This window comes from Sinohyriopsis cumingii, chromosome 8, assembly GCF_028554795.1.
Source record: "Sinohyriopsis cumingii isolate HCF-2022 chromosome 8, ASM2855479v2, whole genome shotgun sequence".
Taxonomy (NCBI): Eukaryota; Metazoa; Mollusca; class Bivalvia; order Unionida; family Unionidae; genus Sinohyriopsis; species Sinohyriopsis cumingii.
Genome location: NC_142968.1, coordinates 73,505,815 through 73,532,681, shown reverse-complemented (window position 1 = coordinate 73,532,681; position 26,867 = coordinate 73,505,815). Strand labels below are relative to the sequence as shown.

Sequence of the window (26,867 nt, the reverse complement as noted above, 5' to 3'; positions counted from 1 at the left end):
TTTTGTTCAGTAACATCATTATAATGGTCATGGATGATAATACTGATGAAGACAGCAAAATCAGACTCTAAATATTATGTGCTGATTACTTTGTCGACTCGTTCTTTGATAGTTTCGCAACGTCGTGGTTGGTTAACTGTACTGTCGGCTATATTGATTGTTGACATGTACTTCTGCGGGATACCCGGATGTAACGCGATGACGTCATGACATCTTTTCTTAAAGCCTCTGTGATATAATACCACGCAATTTAACATTTGCACGATCATAACATTTTGTGTTCATGAATTGTTCAGATATAGCAAGAAAGGAGGTAAGAAACTTGGAGCGATATATATTTGGTGGCTACTGGAAGTGGAATGGTTAATAAGAATAACATGTCTAAATTTAATTGTATATATCTTTATTCGTCTGACATGATAAATTTATTTAAAAAAACAAATATATACTGATACTGATCACAGATAAACTCAATATGCACTTGCAAAGTCAATACTCAATGCCGCGATATTGGCAAAACACACACACACACACACACACACACACACACACATATATATATATATATATATATATATATATATATATATATATATATATATATATATATATATATATATATATATATATATATATATATAGTTGGTCAGTAAGGAAACATATCCACGTTTTGCATTACATATTACTGACATATCCTTTTAATTGCATTTTCGTAATGTTCTTGCACAAAAGCAATGCTATTGTCTTTTAGTTTGGAATAAATTAAATTTGCAGGAAAAAATCTCTTCTTTAAAATATAACAAAAATGAATCCGTGTAGAGCCACCCAAAAACATGAGCAAACATATTTATATATATTTTATTTTTAAAAAATCTTTATATCACATGTGTACATTTTTACACTTGTATTGTTCACCTGTGCACAGTAATTTCACATTAACAAAATGAAAATATCACTAGAATGTAAAAGGTTGAAACAACATACATGCACACACAAAACATATGATGCATGCAAATGCAATATAACGAAAAATATGTATAATACAAATGATAGTTTCATTAAACCCGTGATAACCCATACAGCATTTATGTGGCTTATTTCTGGTGTGTTCTAGGATGGGTTCAACGCTTATTGGTAACAAATTAGAAGATCCATAAGTAGAAAACTGGGGTGAGACTAATTTTAAACAAATCTAAACAGATACAGATAATGAAATGATAAAGAAATGAATCACAACACCACCGAACCTAATGGAAATAATTATGAGGAATCCTAAAATGGAATACATCATGGAATACGTTGTTCGATTGTTATGAATAGTTGTTAGAATTGAATTGCATTACTAATTTTAGGAGAAAACGGTTGTTATTATTGATATGAGACAGGCACTTGCATGGAATCAATAATGTAGCAATTTCTTTTCTTTGCTCGTGAATTTTTGCTCCCTTAAGGGATGTTGTAATTCATTTCTAAGTCTGTTTATCTTAGTATTTTTTATTATTATTCTGTGGTAAGGTACTCCAATACGAATTTACATACAATGTAATTTGCTGGAGGAAAATAAACCCCTTATACTTGATACTACAAAAGCGTTATTTACCGACAAGATGTTAATTGGCTGATACTCTAAAGAATACATAAAATATAGATGCTGATACCTTTGTAAACTTTTATTACCTTAGCAATTTTAGTCTTACGTGCCCCTCCCCCCAAAAAAAAGATAATAATAAATCATTCTTAATCTTTAAAAACATAATTTTTGTGATTTCGTAGAAATATATAATTACTTGATATTCTTATAACAATACTTGTATTTAAAATCAAGCAGACAATACAGTCATGTTTTAGACATGATGGTCACTTTAATTGCACTTGAGCAGGAGACTAAAAGACCCTTATTTTTTATAGCTTAAAAGTGTTAGAAAACTTGCATGGATGTTCAACAAATGATAGGGTTTTACGTAACTTTTGAACGCAACTTCAGTTAAACGATTATGAATGGTATACAATTAACGTGCTTGACAAGTTGCCCCTTATTCATTGAAATGTTATATTTCGAGCACATATTTAACCTTCCTTCGGGTAGATGATATGCTTCAAATAAACATCTGGCAGCTCACACCGAAAAACACCTATGATTCATATCTGAAAAAGAAAATTATGACGAGATTTATTAGGCCAGCTTCACGCCTCTAGGTATGGCTGGTTCAGGCCATTTAGGAAGAATAATGACACTCATCTGTCTGTAAAAAAAACATATGATTCAGATCATTTATAATAATTACAATCCTTTAGGTCAGAAATATACAAGCCGTTTACATTTATCACAAGCGAATTGAACTAATGAAAACACTTTAGATATTAACTCTGTGATGCGGGATTTTCGTGCAGTATTGACCTTATCGAGATTCCTTATGATCTTGTCTTATTTAAAACATGAATCAAGCAAAATTATTCTGTCCAATAGTAATATATCATGCACATTTATTTAACGAAAATTGTGCAAGATATATAATTTCAAAATCGATATGGCTCAAAACAACGAAAGTTAGAATGTCAACTTTTGAGAACATGTTTATGATAGACCTAATCTTGTTCCATTGGCGTAAGGCCGATTTTCTTTAGGATAGTGCTCATTTTAAATTAAAATTTTACGAGTCACATTCCTTTCTAAACATTTTTAATACATAAAATGAATCAGAAACAGACAAAATGCAAAGTATGTAAACGACCTGACAGATGCTCTCCCTATCCATATAATTGATGACGTACTTAGCATAGCAATGTGTTAAGTTGGATAATAAAACACCAACTAATCAAATATGCCGTAACATCCAATTTGCTGACAATTTGTTATATACAAGTAAATGATTGACTCTGTTTGTCTTATTATCGTATTTTCCTTTCAGGGCAAAGATGTTACTTTAAGTCACTAAACATAATGTATAATCCCAATACATAATTACATTGAAACTGGTATTCTGAGACTTGGAATTTATTCAATCCAAACAAAAGATATTTCCTGATGTATCCGAGCATTAAATCCTTTGACACTTCGATGAAAAAAGATGTATATAATGATTGTAGGATTTACAATTATAAAAAATAGAGATAAACGGACCAAATAATATGCAATGGCATTATAATAATTTAGTAACATATATGAAGGAACATTAAAATATATTTTAAAAAATAGCATTTCAACTCATCAGTGTAAAGATATGATGAGTAAGAAAATGATATAATAACTGTAACGATACCGAAAGTAAAATTAGTATTTACCATTAATTTTCAATAACGATTCGCGAATACGAGTCCTGTATATCATGAGTAGCAATGCCATTGTGATTCACTGTTTCATCTGTTGGAAGGAAAAGATGTAATATTTTACAACATTTAACGTCATTAATTATGTCTTTTAAGCATAGTCCTCCCTACTCTGCAAAACAAGAAAATACTTATTTCCTGACCATGCAGTCTATTTGGATACAAAATAAGTTAAATCAGCTTCAATTTACCGACAAAAACACTACACAAAATATTGTACAAGGATTAAGTATCAATGCTAAAATAAGAGTAAATATGGATTTTTCACTGATTTTCTTCGCTGTGTCATCATTCTCATACGCATTTTATATTATAATATTTAAATACATGAATTTAAAGTTTCAGTTTGATACTTTCATAATCCTCTGAATTTCGTATGGAAGAATGACGTTTTCACAAAAATAAAATCTGTATTTAGTACGATCAGTTAGGTTTCAAACTAAGGTTTTCAGATAATCAAATTATCTATGCTGATGTGTGTGTTCTGGCAAAAGCAAACGTTGAAAACAGTTGATTTAACAGACATATTTAAAGTCCATTTCCGATCCTGTGATCCTTTCATAGTTGCAGTTACGTTGTTTTCGTTCAGTGATATGCATCTATCTTCGTGAATTATTTCATCCGAAATTTAACGGTCAATCGATAATAATATCGACGTTATTTCCACGTTATATAGGAGAAATTTTAAACTACAGATGAATGGCTTTTACTTTCGTCATTCATTGTCTTGTACAAATTAATAATTTCCACGCATTGGATTGTTTGACAACAAAATGGGATAAACATTTTCTAGGCTTGTTCTGTGAATTTATTATATGTATGATGTCATCCCAAGTCATGTATTTAACGAATTTGTACTGAAACATGAAATATATATGTTGTATCTGAGTGTAGTCTTAATTGAGCATCATTATCTTTCATCGCAGTTGTAAAACAGCAAAACATCGCTACGTTGTTTACTTCTCTCTCTCTCTCTCTCTCTCTCTCTCTCTCTCTCATTAGAATATACAGGTATATGAGAGAGAGAGAGACTACGCTAGTAAAAGCCATACAAAAACGTTTTACAAAATTTTAAAATCTCTGCATGCGTCTAAGAATTTCTAAATAAAATAATTAATTCAATATAAAATACATAGTAAAAATGAATACAAATTGCTAATGACAAAGGTGGATATTAAGTTTATGTACATATATCATTCTATAATACAGATTTTTAAGCAAGATGCCTCTGCTTTCAAAATATGACAAACTTTTTAACAATTATCAACCCTCAAATTTAATTATATTAAGTTCGGAAAATTCAACTCCATTACAATGTGTAAGGAAACTGCTAGCAATGTGTAGTCTATTGTAACATGAAAGCTTTTTTCCTTCATATTGGTTATGGTCATCATCCACCTTTGTGTAATATGTGTTATATGCACGTGATTAAATGTAATCGACAGTTAACGGCCAATCAATAATTATGGAGATAGTTCTTCTTAAATCAAAATAACTGTTGTATTTTCGAAACCAACGCAATTGCTTGAAACTTGGATATAGCAATATGAGTTGACACTTGACCAGCTAATTGACACGAGGTAAATTTTTCATCGCTTGACCTAAGCATTTCATCGATACCATCTATGTAGCAAATATTGGTGCATCAGTCAAATACACTCTTAATTCTGGTTATGATCCAAATTGTGCGGAATTATATTTCACCGCTACAGAGACACGGAGTCTATAGGGCATCCAAAATAACATTTACCTGATAATAAGGTTGAATTACAGTCACCCTTTTTCACATCTTTAGACTCTGCCGGAAGGAAAAACTTAATTACATGAAGGTAATAAACATATGAACATTGTACACTTATTGCACAATACAATAATATGTAATTTATAATTATACTTCGCTACAAGAGGCAAAGTATGATAAAAAAGACAATAAATGGAGATAAAACGATACAAGGTTTCATATATTTCATCTGCTTTAGATTATTACACGAAAATGTCACTTGGATTATTTAAGCCATATAAAAATTCTACTTTCTTTTATTATATTATACATTTAATATATTTATGTAGTACATTGTAGTCTTGAAATATATATGTATTTGTTTTCTTAGCTTTATTAAATAGTTCGCTTATTAAAACAACATTTTTCTTCGTCCGGTTATTTTTTTAATACCATGAAGAAAACAATACATTAATATCATTAGCTTAAACTTAAAATAAACTCACTTTTTGGTCTCCGGCAAAGAGTGATATTACCAGTCCGTCTGTGCATAAATAATAACAGTACGACAAATAACAACACTGCCAAAATAATAGCCGGCATCACCAAAGAATATGTTGAAATACTGCATTCTGTACGAGATTCTCTGCTAACTGAAAGCAAATGATACTCCATGATAAGTGGTAACTGAGGAATTTATTAATCGAGTGATTAACTAATTGTTTGGTGTTGAATAAACGCGAAATTCCCCCTGATTTATCTTAGGGCCACGTTTTTTTAACCATTCAGCTTGTTCCAGATTTGTGTTCCAACATTACAATCTTTACAAGTCGAAACTTTAAAAAAAAAATACTACAACAGATGTTTTAAGAGATATTATTGATTACTTTCTTTGCTTGATTTTATATATTCGTTTGCTTTCCAAACTTATAAAACGAAGAAAAGATCATTGCGCATATAAAGTTGCCAAGTGTATAATCTTTGTTTTAATATACCTGCACTTTTTTATTTTCTTAAAGTATTCAAATATCAAGTATTTAAATAGATCACTCCTTATTACCGACTCTGTATCACCAGTGTGAACCCAAGTGCTATCAATTAGACGTATCCGACATTCATCAGATGTATAACTTTACCGAAAGTCTAGACGTTTGCTGATGGCGGAATGCTACCTTGATTTGCCAAAAAGCTTTTTTAAAATTAAAGAAAATAGAGATTGGCTTAATTTACCATATATAGGAACTTTGGTTTCCTTGAACCTATTAGCGTTTGAAAATCCTTTATAGACCATAACCGATGTTTAGTAGAATAGTTCTCTCTCTCTCTCTCTCTCTCTCTCTCTCTCTTGTGATATCGTTTCTTGTTTCTTTTCTTATGGATATGTATATGGCAGACGAAGTCCTAAAATCATACTGAAGTCATGATATTCTTAATATTATATTGATAACGTAAGTTCCGTTTATACACAGTGATTCCTGTAGTTGTTATCGCTGTTTTTATTTTGTCATTTAGTTATTTATATCTGATATAGTCTGGTATTTAAATGAAATGTTTTATAAGGCACGTTCATTTATGAAACGAAATCTATTTTATATCAGTCTGCTTCAAAAATTCAAATCACGACTGCATGCGCTCTTTCAATTACCAGCTGGAACAATCGTTTATAAGTTTTATAATGTTTGAAATAATAATAGTATCCATTATATGTGATTAGAATTAATCAAGTCGTTTCAGAGGATGTCAATCCATTTTTTTTCTGAATGCCTTAATATCAGATTAACACTGTTTAATATGATTAATAATATCTTGAGAAGTATTTACCTTTATAGGCGTGAACAGTCTGATATACAACAGAACCTGTTTCCTTCCATATACTAATATAGTTATAAGGCCATGCAAGCTTCAGACTTCTGTAAATCGGCCAGAATTTAAATTCCGTTTATACATATGTAATATACATTATAACGCAAGAAAGCCAACATAAATATGATAGATAAAATGGCTTACTGGCATGGGTGTCCTCTATTGTAAAAGCTGAACAGTAATCTGAAAACTTTGAAGTTTTTGCACATCTTAAGGCAGGACCCTCAATACAGGCATAATACGTGCCAGCTTTATTCTTTGGAGATAATTTGACCAAGTCTTTACCCTGTAAGAAAAATAGAATTGTATTATTTTAACTCATTACAACAATACTGATTCATAATGGTAGATTTATGAGAAACCATAAGTGGTATTATACGAGTATACAAATCCAAAACAGTATTTTTCATTCTTAACTTTATTTGGTCGAAAATAAAGCAAGGACTCTACATGCAGTACACTGAGTATTATCCAAAGCATGTTATGCACATTTTTTGCGAGAGTCGCTTTCAAACTATTTGATAATATGATCATTCCTGTAATAACCGTCTGGGTCTATGTACGTCATTAGGTAGACAATTTTGCCAGATCAGCTCATTTATCCTTCTAGAAGGAATCTTTGGAATTTGTCTAGTTCGACTATCTCACAACTTACTGAGTGTAGTTGTTTACTGAATTATGTATGATACAAGGGCAATGTATGTACAAGAGGGTTTTGCCTTTTTCGCCCATAAGTGCGCAATCTTTATTAAATAGTAAATAATTGTAATACCAACAAAAAATGATTTAATCTTAATATTTTGTAATAGAAACAATTTAGAGAAAATGTAACTCGTATTACTTTTATGAAAAAAGTCCGTCCTAATAAGTTGATTAGAATGGGCGATAATCGATATCCAAGATAATGCTATATTATGCTAAATGAAAATGAAGAGTCAGGAAAAGTTACATGAGTTCAGAAAGATAACAACATAATATTGAGATATGGATTTTGCTATAGTAGGTACCCACAGGATTTAGGAGTTGAAATGTATTTTTGTACAATATTACATAAGATATAAAACAATTTAATTCAAGATTGGAATTCAGTTGTACATAAATCACATAATAGAATGGATGATGCTATTTCCGTTCAGTTTTATATCACCATTACATTATCTAGACTTCTACAAAATGCATTCAGCAGACTCCGTTCGTCATCTCATAATTTTTCTATAGAGAAAGGACGGCACAATGACATCACCCAAAATCAAAGTATATGTATGTCATGTGATGTTAGCCAAACGGAAGATGAACATCACTTTGTTTTACAATGCTCTCTTTATGCAGAACATAGAAACAGATTCATGCCAGAAAGTGTTGGTTAGAAATATCCATGTGAAGAAATCTTCGATTCTCTGATAATGTATAGAAGAACTCTGTCTAAGTAAATCAACTTGCACACTTTTAAGCGTTCCACAGAAGAGATCACATTTACATGTAATTATATTATTTATTCTTCACCTATAAGGAAGATTACGGCTATGTAATTATGTAATGTTAGTTCCGTTTCAACTTCATACATAATTAAGGTGTGTGTGTGTGTGTGTGTCCTGGACGTTCTTTGCTCGCCTCACAGTAAAATGTATTTGCAATATGGCGCCCGAGATCATTGTAATATCGTAGATTATTCATAACTATTGACATCTTATAGATAAACACATTCAGTTGTCTTTCTTTCTGCGAGTAACGCTTGAAAAGCAAGAGGTAGCGAGTTCAAAAGTCGAGACATTCAAATAGTTTTAATAAATTTTTGTAGTTTTATGTTCAATCTTTATTTTAAACTCTCATCCTGTTTATGTTTTATTCAACTTTTTGAAACTTTCTTTTATGATCAAATGATACCAAAGAACAGGTTGCGATGTCGAAACTCGCGGGATCCCATTTTTCCTTACTTTATTATTTTCAAATTGAAACTTTTTGAAACGTTTATGTTGAACGTTCTATTATGACACTCAACATGCAAAGAAGTCTTGAGTTCGAAACTTGCGGCATCGCATTTTTAATACTTTTTATGTTGAAACTTTCTTTTAAATTCCCATATCCCATTTTTTGTCTTCTATTTTTTGGTTATTCTAATTTTATGTTGAAACTTTATTTTATGACAAACAGCTGCCAAACAAGAGGTCGCGAGTTCGAAACTAGAGGCATACCAAAGGAAACATAATTTAAAAAATTAAAAACAGTATTAGCAAGTAACCATGCCGTGGTGACCACCTTTTGAATGTATAGTGTTCATATACTTGAAATATTTCAGAGAGTTGTAAAGTAATTACAAAATGTACACAATACTCTTGAGTGTTTACGAAACAGAATCTGGTGGATGAAAACGTAATATACTTACTTCGTAGTGAATACCAGGATAGTCCAACCAGTATGCGGACGCAAAATGTTTCCCACAATTGGAAACTTCCAGAGAAGCAGACAATATGTCATCGACTTGTTTTATCTTCGGTTTGCAAGTCATAGTCGGTGCAGCTGAGATAAATAAAAAGTAGTTCTATTCGTCAAAATAATTTTGCTATTGCTATATTCAATACAATATTACATATTTATATAGTGATGTACGTTTCACACATTTCCAATATTTATAAGCTGACGTTCAGAAGAGTGCCTAGTATAGCTACTAGCAACTATAAATTTGGACTAGAAACCCGCTCCTTCTTTTACTCGATATTATTGTTGTTCATTAGTCTGGTGATGGGTTATTACGATTTATTTCATATGAAACACAAACCATGATGCATATAGATCATTTCATTAGTAACATTCAATCACATTTAAAAATGCTATGATATTTAAATTTTATTAAACGTAAAATACAAGTAGACATTTGAGAGAAAGTAGCGAATGAATATTCATTAAAAACTTACCGCTTAATTTATTAATTTCCTATGTAGATTGACAAAAGACCTCTCCTTGTGATAGCTATTGATGTTTGATCGGAACGGTAAACAAGTAATGGGGCGTTTATGCACTGTATTTTTCTAGGAAGCTAATACTGATGTGACGTGTATTTATGATGCATGCATTGCAAATCAATTTTAGGAGCGGAATAGGCCTATTATGAATATTCTGCTAGGAGGTCATAATGACAGGCCATTCTGATTTATTGTTGTGTTTGCTGCTGGTATGTAAATAAGTTGCGTACACAAATTATGCTAAAGAAAAAGACACTGAAATCAACCCCTACAGTTTTCTAAACAATATTCCTTCTGTATTAGGAGTGTATTCTGTCTAAAGAATTGAATTTTTTTTTAAAATCATAAGCACACTATTAATAGGCATAAAATCAACAAAATTAAAGCAATTATATTTCTATCATAACTTTATGGAATATATGGACATTATTTTGAGAAAATCCCAGAGTAAATATAAGGTGCCATAGCTTGCTTCAAAAGGACACGAGCTTTGCCTTGCTTGCAACAGTCTGTAACTGAAAAGCAATATGTGCCTCAATGTGTTATAGCCCATACATCTATAGGCTTGTAGTAGAGATATGTAGTGTATATGTATTTTGTAGTAATCTCTTAGGACGCGTTTGCTGAAATCGAGAAACGGTGTCAATAAAACATTATGAACGTTTATGCAAAACTCATTCTGTCAGGACAAATGATCAATATTATCCGAAGATGTATCATTCATTGAAGATTCTTTTAGAAAATGTATAGGTTGTACCTATATGATTCAGGACATAGCCTGTTCGGTACAGTAGGAGACTGGAATGTGAGACAGGAAGAATGAAAGAAAATTAATAATTATCTTCTGCTTTCATTTTCTGAATGTAGCAATGGACTTGAATAATTTTCATCATCTGGCTTAACATTTAATAATTGATTCTACTTTGAATAGTTACAACAACAGGAACTATTTGACGAAAAGAAAAAAATATAAATTCATATACTCACTAAGTACATTTAAGTGTACCTCCAATGTAACAAAAGTAATTCCTATTTGGTACATAAGGGTATAGAGTACTTCGTCTGATGAGGAAACGTTGCGAATCCAAATATCGCCGTATTGGTCGCGAAACACCTTCTTCGAATATCCGTCAGCTATGGTAGCGTTCTGTAAAGTCCACATGGCAATAAGCTGGGTTTGCGAGGCTCTTATGGAAAGGGACGCAACCATGTTAATACTATCGATGACTATCTTTTCAAACAGCTGAATAGATTCCCCACTGCACACATATTTGGAAGTTTCTTCTGTCGCTGTAAAGAATGATAAAGCAAACCGCCAGATCATCATCACCAAAACGACCAAATAATAATAATAATAATAATAATAATAATAATAATAATACTTATTAGTAGTAGCATTAGTAGTACTAGTAGTAGTAGTAGTAGTAGCAGTATTAACAGTAACTATATTCAAAAGAGTAAACCACATGATAATGATTTTAAATATGTAAGCAATATTTAATGTAAAAAGCATGTTAGAGCTTATTGCTTCAAGATTTACAAATCATATATATATATATATATATATATATATATATATATATATATATATATATATATATGTGTGTGTGTGTGTGTGTGTGTGTGTGTCTGTGTCTGTGTGTCTGTGCGTGTGTCGAGAAAAAATACTCTGAAAATACTTACAGACAGATGTTGCTTCCAATATCAACAGTACTATTGAATAGATAAACATGCTTGATAAATATGTCATCTTTTTGATCTGAAATGTAGGAAAAATAGTATGCATGCGAACATGTATGAACTAACATCCCTTTCCGAGCAGACGTGTCTCTATAAACGTATGCTAACTACCTTGCCTTCATTTGGAAATAGACTACATGAGACAAACTGAATTAGGTCGAAAACAAACTGTTTGGCAAACTTTTTCTTTCTAATTGAATTGAGGATTCCCAAACTCATTGCAGTCATATATGATGCAGCTTTGTATATTTTCATTCGATCTTGATATAGCACACTTGTGTATTCCCCATAGTTTGTTAAAGGCTTAAATAAGCTAATTATGTTCATTATATATTACCTTCATGTTTCTACATTTAAATGAAATCCTATACGTAAATCATGTATTCAGCTACAATAATACGTGAGTTCAGCACTAAAATGGGTGCAGTACATAGGAAGTAAATTATTTTAGGCCGTTTTGTTTGACACATCACTATATCAAGCTTAAGTTCAAATGTTAATTAAGAGAGTTACTGTAAAGAAACGAAACGGGTACGTTTGACAATAAAGGGGTATAACTCCATTAAACGCAGATTCTCTGAAAGATGAATTTAGTCAAGACCTAAGACAAACTGTTATTATATGAACCGACGGTAACACGTTTGATTTTTAAAAAATAACCCTGACAGGAGAAGGGAAGGAAATTATTCCAGGGCCGTAACTAGCCACTGGAGTAATAGTACAACCCTAAATCCGAAGCTAACTTGATGGAAATCAGGCCCACTGTCAGACTAGACACAGAGAAGAAAGTACATTAACCATGCTTCATGGGATAAATAAACTCAAAGATTTGATGGATGAAAAACAAAATATTCCTGCTTAATGTTTATCGCATTGTTGTTTTTGACACAAAAGGAGGACAGGGGAACCCAACACCAATACACACTTTTTGAAAAACACGGTGTCACTTCTAAGTTCTAACCAGCTACATGTGCTGGGATGGAGTGTCATCAAACGTTTGATTGAAATGGCTCCAGGTATATCGCATGGACCTGCAAGCCGATAATGAAACAATTTATCGCAAACCCAAAAATCAGCACCCATAAAAAATGTGCTTTTAATGGTTTTATGTTTACTGAAGTTTTCAGAGATTTTTAAAAAAAAAATATTTTTGGTTTTTTTCTTCTTCTAAGGCATAATGTGGAGGGGGGGGGGGCGGGAGGGAGGATAGGAGGGGAGAGAATATTAAAATATACTTATGAGAGAACGTTGGTGTCAATTTAAGACTACACAAAATTAAGAACGCTGTTAGTATTTATTTTTATTTTAGTTTTGAAATACGTGTTTTGAAAAATAAATTATTGGAGCGGCATACATTCCTGCTCAAAACAAATGCAAACACGAGTCTATTCAGTTCTTCTACAAAGAAATGTTGTCATGGTCACAAAATAACATTTGAGGAATGAGATAATGTTATAGGTTTATTAAATGTGTGTGTGTGTGTGTGTGATTTGTTTTTAACGTATTTTTAAAACTGTTTTAGACATATCGCAACGATGTCTGCTTTGTGGCACCTTATACTGCTATATAGCACTGGGGTCATCATGCTGCAAACATATAGCATCATGTCCTACCTAGTCACATTATCCTGACACTAGGCCGACCGTTCCTAACACTAGGCGGCTGTTAGTACCATTCTTATGTCTATATTATGACTCTGCCGGGGTTCGAACCTGAGACTTCCAGCATCTGAGGCGTTCTCTCTAGCCACAAGGCCACCGGAGCGGTCATAAGTCTGTTATAGTTATGAATGATCTTCGATAATGTTTGAATACTCTGTCTAATACTGCCTTGCCTGTCTCCGCCAACAAATCATCCAAAGCGAGGTCAAATTTATTGCTAATAAAGTCGTGTTAGTAGTGTAGTGGCTACTCGTGTTATTTAAATAAGTTCTTTTAAAGAGTTTTCTGTTGATAATATACATTATACACAAACGAATACCTTCAGTCACGAGACAGACATACAGACAAGTAGACAGACTAGTATGGTCAGTATTAATGTTAATTAAAACAGAATAATAACTGTAGATATATTAAATTTTTGAAATAACCTCTTGTTGGTTCATCATGTTGCTTAGTTTATATTCCACACTAATTTCCATACAACAGTTCTTGAATGCTTGAGCGTTCAGATTCAGTGTACAAGAGGCTAACATGTTTTTTAGTGCTCTACGTTCTTTATAAAAACAATCTTTGATGTTTAAATCACAAGTGTGTCTTATACTGATTTAATCATAGTGAATAAAATTAGAAACTTAAAATGAAAACAATCAATTTATCAATTTATCAGTTTGCAAATGTGTCCAAATAAACCTGAACGTAAGAGTACCAGTAAGTTATTCAAAACGGACATTAAAAGGAGGAATGACTATTTTCATGATCACAAATTTTTATACTCCTCAAATTAACCTATGCCGCAGTAAATATTTCTAAAAGAACTCATTTATCTTAATTGAAATTACTCCAAACTGTACACGAACTCATTTCTAGAACCTCTATGATCACAATCAAGGCTTGTTACTGAACTCAAACCCAAGTAAACAACATATATGTATAGCTTACTAACAAGGAAAACAAGATTGAATTCAGGTAGGCCTCTATCCTAACTTAAGGGCAAAGGTCAAGTAAACAATGCAGATTAAATATACATTAAACGACAAAAAAATAAAATTAGTATACAGGTTAGAGAATTTTCAATCCGTATTATGCTGCTGTTTGAAACCAGGTCCGCGGATTACAGCATTTATCGCCATGCCTATACGTACCAATTCATATACAAATTCAGTTATGAGCACATCATTCAGCAATGATGCTATACAATTCGCTGGCATACCCATATATCGATTAAGTAATCAGTTCGCATCTTCATACACTGTTTGATAACACTGGCATCATTTTTTACTACAAACAAATATTGTATCATACAGGTTACGGAAATTCGAATCAAACCCAAACCTTCAATAATCACCGGTAAATTCCTTTAATGCTGAATTGTACATCTTTTCAGATCACATTCTCCTACCATTTTGCACAGTGTAAAAGCAATCTTTAAAGAAGTCATGAAAGCATAATGTGCCTGGTTAGACAGAGCTGTATTTACTGACGTATCAACTGTTTTCAAAACGAAATCAATTATATTAATGATGTTATTAAGAACGTATTAGGAAAACGAATCTCCTGTAACTGTATCATTCTGGATGAAAAGATTAATCAGGTCGTTGTCCTTGTTCTGTGGAGTGCAGAGGTTCTGCCATCTCTGCTTTCTATCACTGTATCTCCTCTTTAATGTTAAAATGTATGTTTCGGGAAAGAGTACCAGGAAATAGCGGTCTGTTAGAACATGGATATCAAACGGTATTTTAAGAATTTCGCCATAAGCCACAAACTGTACAGCTTATGTGCTATCACTTTGTACATTACCTGCTCTTGACGTCGTGTTTCTCATTGTTTTTTTATTACTCATCATACCTTCTTCAATCTCATTTATTTCAATATATACATAAAACCACAAATTTGCGAATGCTATGAAAATGTTGTAGTCATTTAACTTAAATGAGCATCGTTTATATATGATATAATGATGCGTTTTAGACCTTTGGACCCGGAGTAGTTACAGGTGCATTGTCTAGAATCTCCGTTAATCTTAATAACAAATGAAACGAATAACACGATTAACCTGCTTTTTGGAATTATGTATTTCATACATGTCGCCTTGATGTTAGCTATGAACTCGGAGTACGATAAGAGGTTATGCTGAGTCGATCAAAGAAGCTGGTAAGCAACATATACAGAAACAAAGATCACAAGTGCAACGAAATGTAGGGCCTATTTGCATCTTGCTTGATCAGCAGATCATTCACCTTTGACTCAGTTGATTTTGAGATTTTACATTTTTTAAATTACAACTATCAGAGAAGAATATAAAATAAATAAAATATTTAGAAAGCATTGTTAATGTTATTTAAGTACTGCATCAGCAATACATGTTCAGAGTCATTCGTCCAGAACGAAGTGCAATTGGTCTGTTTCATCGTAATCTAAAGTGTTTATGTGGTACTCTCTCTTTCTCTCTCTCTCTGTCTCTCTCTCTCTCTCTCTCTCTCTCTCAGGATTATTCCAATGACTCTATTCTTCATCAGGTCAGTCTGCAGTAAATAACTTGAATTGAATGCTCGTTATCGCCTCAGTATCATAATTGATGATGCAGTTATACTCTTCTGAAAAGAGCAATGTCTCAGCTGTCTTGCTCCACTGTTTTTTGAACAAACTGCCATCACGTGATATTCGCCAGTCAACCTATTTAAGCTACGATGGACCCTCATTAATTGCTTTAAATGATCACTCCTTGTCTCCCCACACTACATTGTGATTTAGACTAAACTAGCTGGGACTACATTCACAGAAGCGAAGAAAGAAACGTTGTTTCAAAGCTGGCCGGCGTAGAACAGGAAGAAAAATTCCAGTTATCTCCCTTATTTCGGCTCAACAATTTAAAACAAAAATTTATACCGTTATTTTAGATAACCTAATTCAAATCCCAATTAATTTCGTCAACATTTGTGTCAACTATCCAAGAAATACCTCTGCGCATTCCATTATTCAATGCCCAGTCAATAGGACCACCGGAAAAGTGCACAGAAATAGCTAATTTTATCAACGACCAGAATATTGACTTATTTTTCGTGACAGTAACATGGCTAAAAACATCAGGCGATGAGCCCAAGTGTGCGGATCGAACACCTACTAGGTACTCCATGAAGTCGTTCCCCCGTAATTATCGCGGAGGTGGAATTGCTGTCATCACAAAGAACTCCATGATAAAACGTCTTAATCACACCACAACATTCAACTTCGACCACACATCGTTTGAACTTGTCCAAACCACACTCACAATGGAGCAAAGGTCGGTCCATTTTTTTTGTTGCCTATACCACCCTCCTCCTAGCAAAAAAAAAACAAGCTGGCTGACTATCTCTTTTGGGAGCAGTCCCGAATCTCCTGGACTATGGAAATTCGATAGGTGGCAACCTGATTATTGTTAGAGATTTCAACTTTCACTTTGACTGTCCCGGCAACCCTAATACATCAAAAGTCATTGATTCCATTAATGTTTTCAACCTCAAACAGTCAGTTAATCAGCTCACCCATAAACATGGTCACATTTTAGACTGGATTCTTTATAGACCTGATGATAACATTATATGGTCCTCCCTGGTATCCCATGACCTTATATCAGATCATCTCTGCACTATATGCCAACTTGACGTATCAGTCCCCAACCCTCCACCTTTATATGCTACGAGGAGAAACCTTCGTGAGATAAATAGAACCAAACTAATGCACGACATCCAAGCTATAAATTGTTTTTAAATCTTATATGTGTTGTCTAATATTGTAAAGCGCTTATAACTTCTAAAGATTAGGCGCTTTACAAAGTCCTCATTATTATCATTATTACCAAAAGCACACGTCAACGTCTACCCGAAACGCGACACAGGCTGTTCCATAAGTACAACACTGCTTTGTTATTGCGTTACGTTTATGAGCAACAGTGGCGTAATTATCTCACTACGGTAACCATAGCAAACGGTCCCCCCCCCCCTCCTCCGTCCGCTTCTTGTAACTTTATTTTGTTTTCCTGGTTGGGCAGGACCCGCCAACACGTCTGTACAAGCTACCACGGTAGTTACGTCACTGACGAGCAACGCATTATTATATTGCATTGAAAAGAATTTAGATCTATAAAATCTTAAACTGATATATTATACACATGATTCAAGTTAACAATATTTTAATAATTTTCTGTTTAAGATAATACGTTACGTAGATATTGTACAGTTTACAGATTGTCGGGTATATCAATCAAGTGTTTGCTTTTACTTTGATATACAATTCGACAAATATTATCCCAGATTTAGGTTCAATGTCGAGGTTGACAAAAGTTAGATAAACGCGATTTGTTTATTTGCTTTCAACAACATATATGTATGTGTTTATCCCCTGCTCGTTACGTTGCATATATTGTCCAATGTTATGTAAACCATTTCATCTTTCTCTTACCGTTTGAAAGGTTCCTATAGCGGTGAATCCATTATTGAATCTCTGAATCATTCATGTGCATTCAAAATCTTTTCAAATTTCCTCCGTTGACATCCTTTTTTTTTTTTTGGAACTCGGATATTTTCCTAGCCTTTCTTTTACCACGATTGGTAAATATTTTTTATTTATTGTTAATTTGTTCCCTTCTCGTCGCAACATATTTAAATGTATTACCTTCCAGCTTTGTACGTATTTATTTATCAACTCGCCTTTGTAAAAAATCTATATTCGTCCGATCATATTTGTGTACATTATCCTCTTGAGTGATGATGTGATTATTGCTCAAACTAAGTCACTGCTAATTGTTTCACCTAACTGATGATTTTCACTAGGATTCTGTAAATACGAACATATAGTCATAATATTTAGGTATTCACAGTTAGCCATATTTTCGCAAGAATGTTGCTCACACTATCATTCTTCGAACCATCTCCTAAACATGTACATTTTTTAAGTAAGGAAGATCATTTGATCCTCCATTGGTACTTTTCACTTGCGTGAATTGAATAAACGTTACAACATGGCAATATTACACAAAAAAAACGCAAAATATTATTTTTCGCAGTTTGTGTTAATGCAGTCAAGGAAACAGGACATTTAGCCATTAAATCAAACCTTTAATAGAAACCTTCAGAAGAACAATTACACCCAATATTTTAAATCCCTTTCTCAAACTGCTCACGAAGACAATACTAGTATTCATTTTCTCATTTTCAAAATGCAGTTCTGAATTTCAAACGTTCTGATGTTATCAATGGAAAGAGATGACATTGATTAAAATCATGTCAGCTGTGTAATTAATTGCATTAATTACGTAAATTTAGCCACATTTATACTTCAGTAAGCGAAGTAGTTCAGCCATGTTTTAAGGCAAAGCCTCTACGTTCTATCGCCCCAAATTATTTGAATACAAAGGGCCTATGTATTTTTTAAATCACACGGTATGACCTAGGTCCCTTATCAAATTAACTAACACTGAATGTTTTATATAAGATCAATTTGCCTCGAAGTTAGCAGATATATATATATATATATATATATATATATATATATATATATATATATATATATATATATATATATATATATAAAAGTATAAATTGATGAATAAACTTACGGATTTAACGACTCTTACCTACGTCCTTACAAAGTACATCGGCCTTTAAAACTGTTTCAAACGGGGGGGGGGGGGATAAGAAAATCGTACAACTAGTTTTGGGTAAAAATCCTAGATGGAACTATATACAGTAACCTCTAGGGTAATTTTCTGCGTATAAAAATAGATATAATAAAGCTTTTGCTGATATCGCGCTCAAAGAATTATTACTAGCCCGTTCATTTATCAAAAATTATTGACTGCAGTTATTCAAACTTGAATTCCATCATGAAATATATAACTTGGTTGACTGGCATATTTTAGAAAAATTATAGGCTATATGGTGACAATAAATAATTCCACCTTCAGTGAAAAAGGTAGATACCTATTATTACTGGCTATCACAATTCTAATTTCGGTAAAGGAACCAAGATAAAACTATTTATAGTAACTGATTAGAAATTTCCCTTATATAAAAATAGATACTATCAAGCCGTGTGTTACGAAATATACGAAGTATAAATGAGCCGTTCATTTGTCACAAAGTGTTGGCTGCACTTATCCAGACATTGATTACCTCATTAAATTTATCACTTATTTTGTGATATATATATATATATATATATATACTTTATAGCAAGAATATATAATTCCTCGTTTAGTGGTCAATTCATATACCCTTTATAGTCTGAACTAACAGTGGGTTGTTATGATAATTAATAGTATACAGACCTGAATCAATGTAAAATAATACACGCTGAGCAGTTTTTATATGGTTCGCTTTAAACAAATACTTTGCGCTTCAGTGATTGAAGAGGCCATTAGATGTATCGGCAAGTATTGATCTATCCCTCTGACCCATTCTATGCTTACAACCTAGCACATCATTTAAGAGAACAGCTCCAATCCTAACTGTGTGTTAGATGGATATAGGTGCCAATGACTTTAATTAAGCATCGTAATATAAAAATGTATTGTTCGAGTCACAATTCCCATTTCATTACCCTGACTAGACATATCAATTTATTCCGATGTGGCTTCCACAAAACAAATGATTGTCACACTCCACTTATCGCCCATTTTACACGCGAACTGAGCATTTATCTTAAACAAGCCATTCACCCTCGTTAGTACTACCGTTTTTCTGTCTGGATCAGACGATACAAACATCAGCATTTATTAAATGTTTCAGTTTTGCATTATAAGTACCAATGATTTAAAAATCTTTTAAAGCAAAAGGACCTGATAGGCATGATCTCTGTCGAACATCTTCCACGGCATCAAGTTATAGTCTTGGGAAAACTAATTTCCCCGTCTGTTTGTCTTCTTCAAATAGGTTGATATAACTTTATTTGATTTAATTTATCTTTTTCAAGAGCTTGTCTATGGCTGAATTATGAAGTTTAGTTATTTTCATTTGCATTAATGCACTATGAGGTCGATCCACATACAATTAACTCTTGGCACTGCGTATCGGATTGTGTATTTGGCCTAGGTTTGTTGCTCACTCTTGAGAACTTGTAGCCCGACTCCTTGTAGTATACTGTTGGCAATACAAAAAGTCTGAGCCCACTGAATCCGCTGATTGTACCCGCTGTTTTCATCTACTAATATTGATCCTTCATCGCAAATATTAAAGATATACGTTCCAGATTAGCATCCATTATGTGAGAGTTCAAACACATTTGTTCGATTCTTTGCTTGTTTCCATCGGACCATTAGTTCATTTCCGAAACTATATACAAATGAAGCTGTCTTATGGACACGGTTTAGACTTCTGTAATCAGTACACATACAAAATAAATTGATTTGGATTCGGCACTAGAATATAATATGGACTGATACAATCTACCACATTCTACTAAATACGTAGCAGGAATAGGTATTAGACGAGCTGTAGGTATCTTTGGATTGGGTTTTCCTACATTGTGACAAGTATGACAAGATCTACAAAACCTAGGAATATCACTTTTAAGTTGTTGCCAACAAAATTGATTTAAGATCGTGTGATGGGCCATTTTGACTCCTAAATGAGCAAATAACCGTGTTTCACGGGCAAGACTAAGAATTTCCTTTCGATATGACTTAAACATAACAATATGATAGCTAAAAGACCTCACATCACCAGCAGTTATCTCATGTGGCTTCCATTCTCTTAGAAGGACCTCATTCTTAAACAGCTAACAAGTTACTTCTTGTGTTGCTTAAGTTTAACTAATAGCCCTCTAAAACAAACAGTAGATGTCTGGTTCTTCTTTATGTAAGACAACTAGTGATTGATTTTCATCACCCTGATCAGATTTAAGAGAATCTGAAGCCAAAAGACTATTATTGTTATCAATTTATCCTGATTTGCAGTCGGTATTTGCAGACACAACCACAGGATGGGCGTTTGCAAAATGTGGACAGCCTAAGACTGAATTGTAATATAGGAATATGGCCAATTTAGTACCGTAATATGAAACGGCAAAGGCATACCTCAGCGAACTCTGACAGTAGACCGGTGTCTTCAGACAAAATATGTACCTTCACTTGATTGAAGCTTCAGTATGGAGTACCACTACCTTAATGAAAGTATATAAATGGTTGGCCTGAGATGGCGAACTTATCAACCAGCAAAATCGCCCCAAGAAACCATATACGGATGGTTATGCGGTGCTGTTCTCTTTCAAACACTCTGGACATGGGTAGGTACCGTATTTAAGCATTTTAAGGCATACACTTTTCTTCCAGATGGATAAGACACATTGCCGACGCAGGTTCAATCAACGCCGAATTTATGTGAATCTGTTCTTTTCACCTATGAATCGGGTTATATCTTTATATAGGGCTGCGTAATGACATGCAGTGCCGAAGCTCGAAATATGCAGCCTCTAACTGTAGATATGTGAAAACCCTAAGAAGCCGTTAGAAACATACGTTGTGGCCACGTTATCGGCCCCTTGTAACGAGTGGCAACATCAATCATTGTCAAAAGCAGAATTGTTAGGTGTAAGATCATACCTTGTCGTGCGTTAGACATAAAAGGCAGATCTTGCTCATCTCCTTATCGCATGAATCACCCAATCGTGGTCTGAGAATTGTTCGCGTACGAGGAGGTAAAGTTGCCACATGTTCCTTTTCTTGAGCTTTTCACTAATGACAACTTCTGAGATGTTTCAGGCTTATGTCAGTTCTTGTATATCTGCCGCATACTTCAGCAACCTCGCGGACTTCGTCGTTCATCATGTCTCCAGACTGCTTCGACTGGCATGCAAACGAGCAGGTCCAATGATTTATCGCATAGGTGAATCTCCAGCTCCTTTGTTATAAATAATTTCACAAGTACTTGTTAGCTACGCAGCCAACTAATGCAAGGCCCTCGACAATGAATATTAATTACATCGTGTCTCTTCAACTCGGCCTCGAACGTGTGTAAAAGTTAGAAAGACTATGCAAGTCGCCAAATTCCGTTGTCTTATTTACGCTGGACATGAACTTGCGAGCAGCTTCGCGAACGTCTTACCCAGTTGTTGACAGCGCAGCTGCTCGGTGAAAAAATCAAACGCTCGATGTATTTGAGTTGGTATTTAAACTTTTCAATTTGAAATTGTTCCATTGTGATGGTGGACAAGGCAACCGTTCTGTTATTATCAAGAATGATGAATTGTTTAATTAGCATGGTCTGTGTCCAAATCTTCAACGTTGTTTTGTAACGTGCTTTGCTGTTTCTTCGAAGTATAGGTGGCCTAGGCCAGCTGGCATCATTGTTAACAGCAATTAAAACTCATATCTCTCAAGAAGTACCCAATAGTAAAAAGTTCCCAGGCGTTCCGAATACGGTGCAGTCGCATCTCGGGCAATACAATTCCATTGAAAACTCATATGGCTGTTTTCAAAACTGGTTGCTTGGTTTTGCACACGTGACATTGTATTTGTCTTTCAGGCGCCATTAATTATCGCTGCCGTGACAATTATTTGTGAAGGCATGTGGTCGGCCAGTCACCAAACGTAGGTCAACCCAGAGAACATATGATGACATATCATGCTCTCATTCTTTTGACGCTGAAGCATGGCTGGCACCGGAATCCCTTATAGCGTGGAAGGTTCTTCATTATATTATCGAGTCTTTTACTGTTGGCAACTCTGCTAGGGCTTTTGACCTTAGTGACCTGGATCACGTGTAAATATACCACTGTTCCCCAACACCGTTTTAGTTTCTACGAACGGTCCTGACTTATCTACCGTTGACAGTTCCGCATTCGGTTACGCTGACGCACTCGTTCTTTCTTATATTCTGACTCTGCCTTTTCTAAACATACCGCTAGGTTTTCGTATCAACTGCATTTTGTATGAGTATCTGGCGTTGAAGTGGATATTGATAATCATCCAAGAGTCACTGGTAACTGGATCATCTTTCAAATCCCTAAAAAGGTGAATGCGAATGTATCTGGAAAGAAAGTGGTTCACAACTACCGTGTTATTAAAACTGCAAGTTTAGCGTCGTATATAGAAAAGAAAAATCATATCTGTTCATCACTCCGTGCCTTAAGTTCCTCAAAGGTTTGATATAAGCCTATGTATTTTGCCTAGAAGTCAATGACTTATTTAGATGGGAAGGCTGATTTGTTTTTCTGTGCTGAACAACTACTGGTCAACTACGAGATGCTGTCTCAGGAGCAGCTTGAGCAGTAAAACAAACTCGGTCTGGGAGACGAAAACTTGTAAAAACGCTTGATCCGAATCGCATGAACAAGACCAAATACAACTTACTGCTCCATCAGTCTCTAAAACAAGGGCGGGCAAAGGTCATAGCGCGCTCAAGTTTAATCAGGCCTCATTGATAGTTATATTCACTTAACAAACATCAGCTCACGTTGGCCACCACGACCTTCAAAAAGGATTTATTCAAGCTCATGAACAACAGCGTGTTCATCAAGACAATGGAATCCTGAAGCGAAAAAAACATCGAGATCGACATCGATGTTTACCGGCGTGGCTTGGGAGTTGACTTTCGTCTGTGTTGATGACATAAACTTGATGGTTTTTAGGTTTGCGTTGAGGAAATTCATCTTTAGCGTACGCGACAGGATTCCAAAAAGCTGTGTACGAACTATTTTTCAAAAGGGACTAATGTTTCCAGGCATCCATTTTTTTTCTACAGATAATGATAAGTCATCAATTCAATCCTGACTGTTTGTTCAAAATCTATGTCAAGTAAACGTTTATATGATTTGTCTTCGTACTCTGTGCCAAGAGAGATTCAATGCGACGGATCTCTAGAGTATTTTATGGAGAGGAGGAATGATCATGCAAGTCTTTATACCACAGATGCAAAATTGCTTCTTCCGAGATGAGAACCCAAGCGTTATTCAGATATTCGTCCAATTTTGTATATTCACTAATCATTAGACATTGATCATGTTGGATGTGAACGGAATGATCGTTCTGACATCCATAGCAATGTTTATTGGTGAACTTTGTAATTGTTTCTGAAAGGTGTTTGGCAAAGCCGGAGTCTAAATGTTGTTCTTGTTCTGGCCATCTGGACATGGTCATGATTTCTTTGTCTTTGTCTTTTCGTTTTGCTTCCAAGATACCCTTCCTCCATTCCATTTCCAAGGAGATTCCACCATTCAAAGAGGGATAAGAGTATTGCATACATTCTAATAATCTAGAATTAGCTCTCTCAAACTGTTGACTTCTAGAGTGTTGTCGAATTCGGCATACAAGATGACGTTTACCATCTCGATTAGAGCTTCTGCAAACTGAAGTCATACATGCACTTGACCAGATTTTATAGGGTGGAAACGTACCTCGTCGTTGCCTTGGTCTGAAGTGAAATCAAAGGCACACAACGCATTGCCTCCTGCATAAACCTCGTACGAAATGCCGTGTCTGCTGTTGGTCCCTAACTGTCCCGTGGCTTCGTACAAAGACAAGTGCGATATCAAGTAATTCTTCTCGGTAAACTTAGGTTCAACGGGTCTTGTACACAAGGTTTTGCAATCCCGACTGACTTCGATCTTGCACACTCTGAGGTGCGTAAACTCGAAAAGATTGACAGTGACGTCCCCGTTGAGGGCTTCGTTGCTAACGATACCAACAATTAAATGTTTGCGTCAAACTACGAGTCTGGCTTCTTGGATGATAGCTTTGTACTCGTTGGCATGGGCCATCAAATGGTAAACGGTACTGCTGCGATTCAGTCTCATGCGGATATCCACCCCATTCACCAAATACTTTCCTTGCAACCACATGTCCAAATGCAAACAATCCAGCAGTTCTAAGCCATGTCCTTGCAGGATTTTCTTTCGACGGTCGTTAAAACTAGCATTGTGAGGATGGTCAGCTGTTGTATGGACTGTGTCGTTAACCTGGTCCTCGTCTGCTAAGTCAGGTTTGCATACTACGCAAAATACAGATGAGTGTTCTTGCATCTTGTCCCTACATGAAGAGATTTTTGAAGTACGCTCGGTATGGGTAAGAATCCATGCTGAAGCTGACAAGTAGATTTCTACTTTGCTGAACAAGGAATGCATGCAATTGTTGAAGAGAGCTACTCTATCATTGGGTCCCGAAGCAGTGTTCGTCCTTTCTGATTACTTTGACTTTCAGGCTTCCTTTGATTTCAAATTCGATAAATTTGAAAGTTCATCAAAAAAGGAGAAGGAATGAAATCCTAACCATTGGGATTCTGTTATCGTCATCATAGTGGGTGGCATGGCAAACATATCAAGTCCTGACTTGGACCATTCGTAAGGCTCTCGGTGCATCATTTTGTCTGTTTCATAATAAAAAGCTGTCTAATTCTCAAACGGTTCTTCTTTTCTTTGTCTTTCTGACCCTTTGGGTGAAATCCTCTGGAGAGGTGTCTTCGTATTCTTTTCTGCCTTGCTGTGGTGCCAGGAAAGCAGGTATACCTGACTCGGTAGGATCCAGTGCATTTATAGAAGTTTCTCGTCGGCCCAAAATGTCATTTTGAGTTTGAAGCCAGACAGTTTTGCCTGCTCTCAAGAAGGTTTCTTTGGGATTTTGTTCCTCGATGATGACCTTTTGGAGAAATTCTTTGCCTTGCGTCAATGTGACACCTTTCAAGGCTGCAATCCTCATTTCATCATCGGTTTCAAAACGGTGGGCTAGAGAACAAAACGCAGATTTCACCATATCTCCTAAACCATGTCTTCGCTGTCGATCGACTCCTCTGTACACAGGAAACGTGACTTACAAGTCGTTAGAGAATTGTTTCGAAACTGGAGTTTCACTGTGATATTCCTTTTAGAGAATGGAATATTTTGTCTCAGATCTCCTTTTATACTAATGTTGACACTGTCTAAATATGACTTAATGACTTAATAGTGAGGATGTATAAGTTCGCTAAGAACGTGATACCTGCTGACACCTCTTTCGTCATTGGTCGTGACAGAATAATAGTAAGTGTGATGATGTGTGTCCCACCACCGCATCAGACTACACAAGAATCAAATTTAATCCTTAGTTAATTTATATAGGGGGAAGAAAAAACTTCGCACGAATTCAAGTTATTTGTGATGGGTGGTAGGCGTGGACCCTTGACCATACTGAGGTCTCCACCGAAATGTCAAACAATTCTGAACAAAATATAAAGGACAATGTTTTGGCAACCGAACGTTTCATCAGCAGGCGACGAGCCACTTTATGGTACTTGATGGTGAAACTTCTTTTTGTTTTGTAAAAAACTTTGCCGAACAGCGCATTGAATTCGGAAGCAATCGTGTCCACTGGGTGTAGACCGTTAAAATATTAGCCTGCAGGAATTTTCAACATTTATATGTAGCGTGGAGTATGGAGTGACATTGGTCGTTGCCGGGAGTAACTTTTTCTGGAGCAAATTCGATGCGTCGATGGTAAGAATGGTTGTACGCTTTGACCTGGTGTGGTAAGACGATGATGTATTTGACATTCTGTTTTTGCCTAAAATATTTCCACATACGTTCTTTCAAGGTGCGTTGAAAATTGTCCAAAATGCTGGCTTTGGTTTCTGGTTTCTCTGTGGTGACAAAATG

General features: G+C 34.7%; 1 protein-coding gene across 3 annotated transcripts; it reads right to left on the bottom strand.

The window, feature by feature from the left end:
* Nucleotides 1-386: 386 nt before the first annotated feature.
* On the bottom strand, nucleotides 387-25,592 carry LOC149793809 (uncharacterized). 3 transcript variants are annotated; one of them, XM_089967813.1, is made up of 10 exons: nucleotides 19,474-25,592; nucleotides 18,865-19,436; nucleotides 11,554-11,629; nucleotides 10,858-11,160; nucleotides 9,294-9,427; nucleotides 7,055-7,196; nucleotides 5,554-5,700; nucleotides 5,078-5,125; nucleotides 3,283-3,361; nucleotides 387-2,145 (listed from the first exon to the last, which is right to left on the bottom strand). In XM_089967813.1, exons 3-9 carry the CDS (start codon nucleotides 11,618-11,620, stop codon nucleotides 3,285-3,287), a joined length of 918 nt encoding a protein of 305 aa, XP_089823939.1. In that variant the 5' UTR covers nucleotides 11,621-11,629; nucleotides 18,865-19,436; nucleotides 19,474-25,592; the 3' UTR covers nucleotides 387-2,145; nucleotides 3,283-3,284. The 3 variants fall into 3 exon arrangements, with proteins under 3 accessions (XP_089823939.1, XP_089823938.1, XP_089823936.1); XM_089967812.1 differs by having other exon boundaries at nucleotides 18,883-19,436; XM_089967810.1 differs by lacking the exons at nucleotides 18,865-19,436; nucleotides 19,474-25,592 and adding an exon at nucleotides 17,709-18,836.
* Between the last annotated feature and the right edge of the window lie 1,275 nt (nucleotides 25,593-26,867).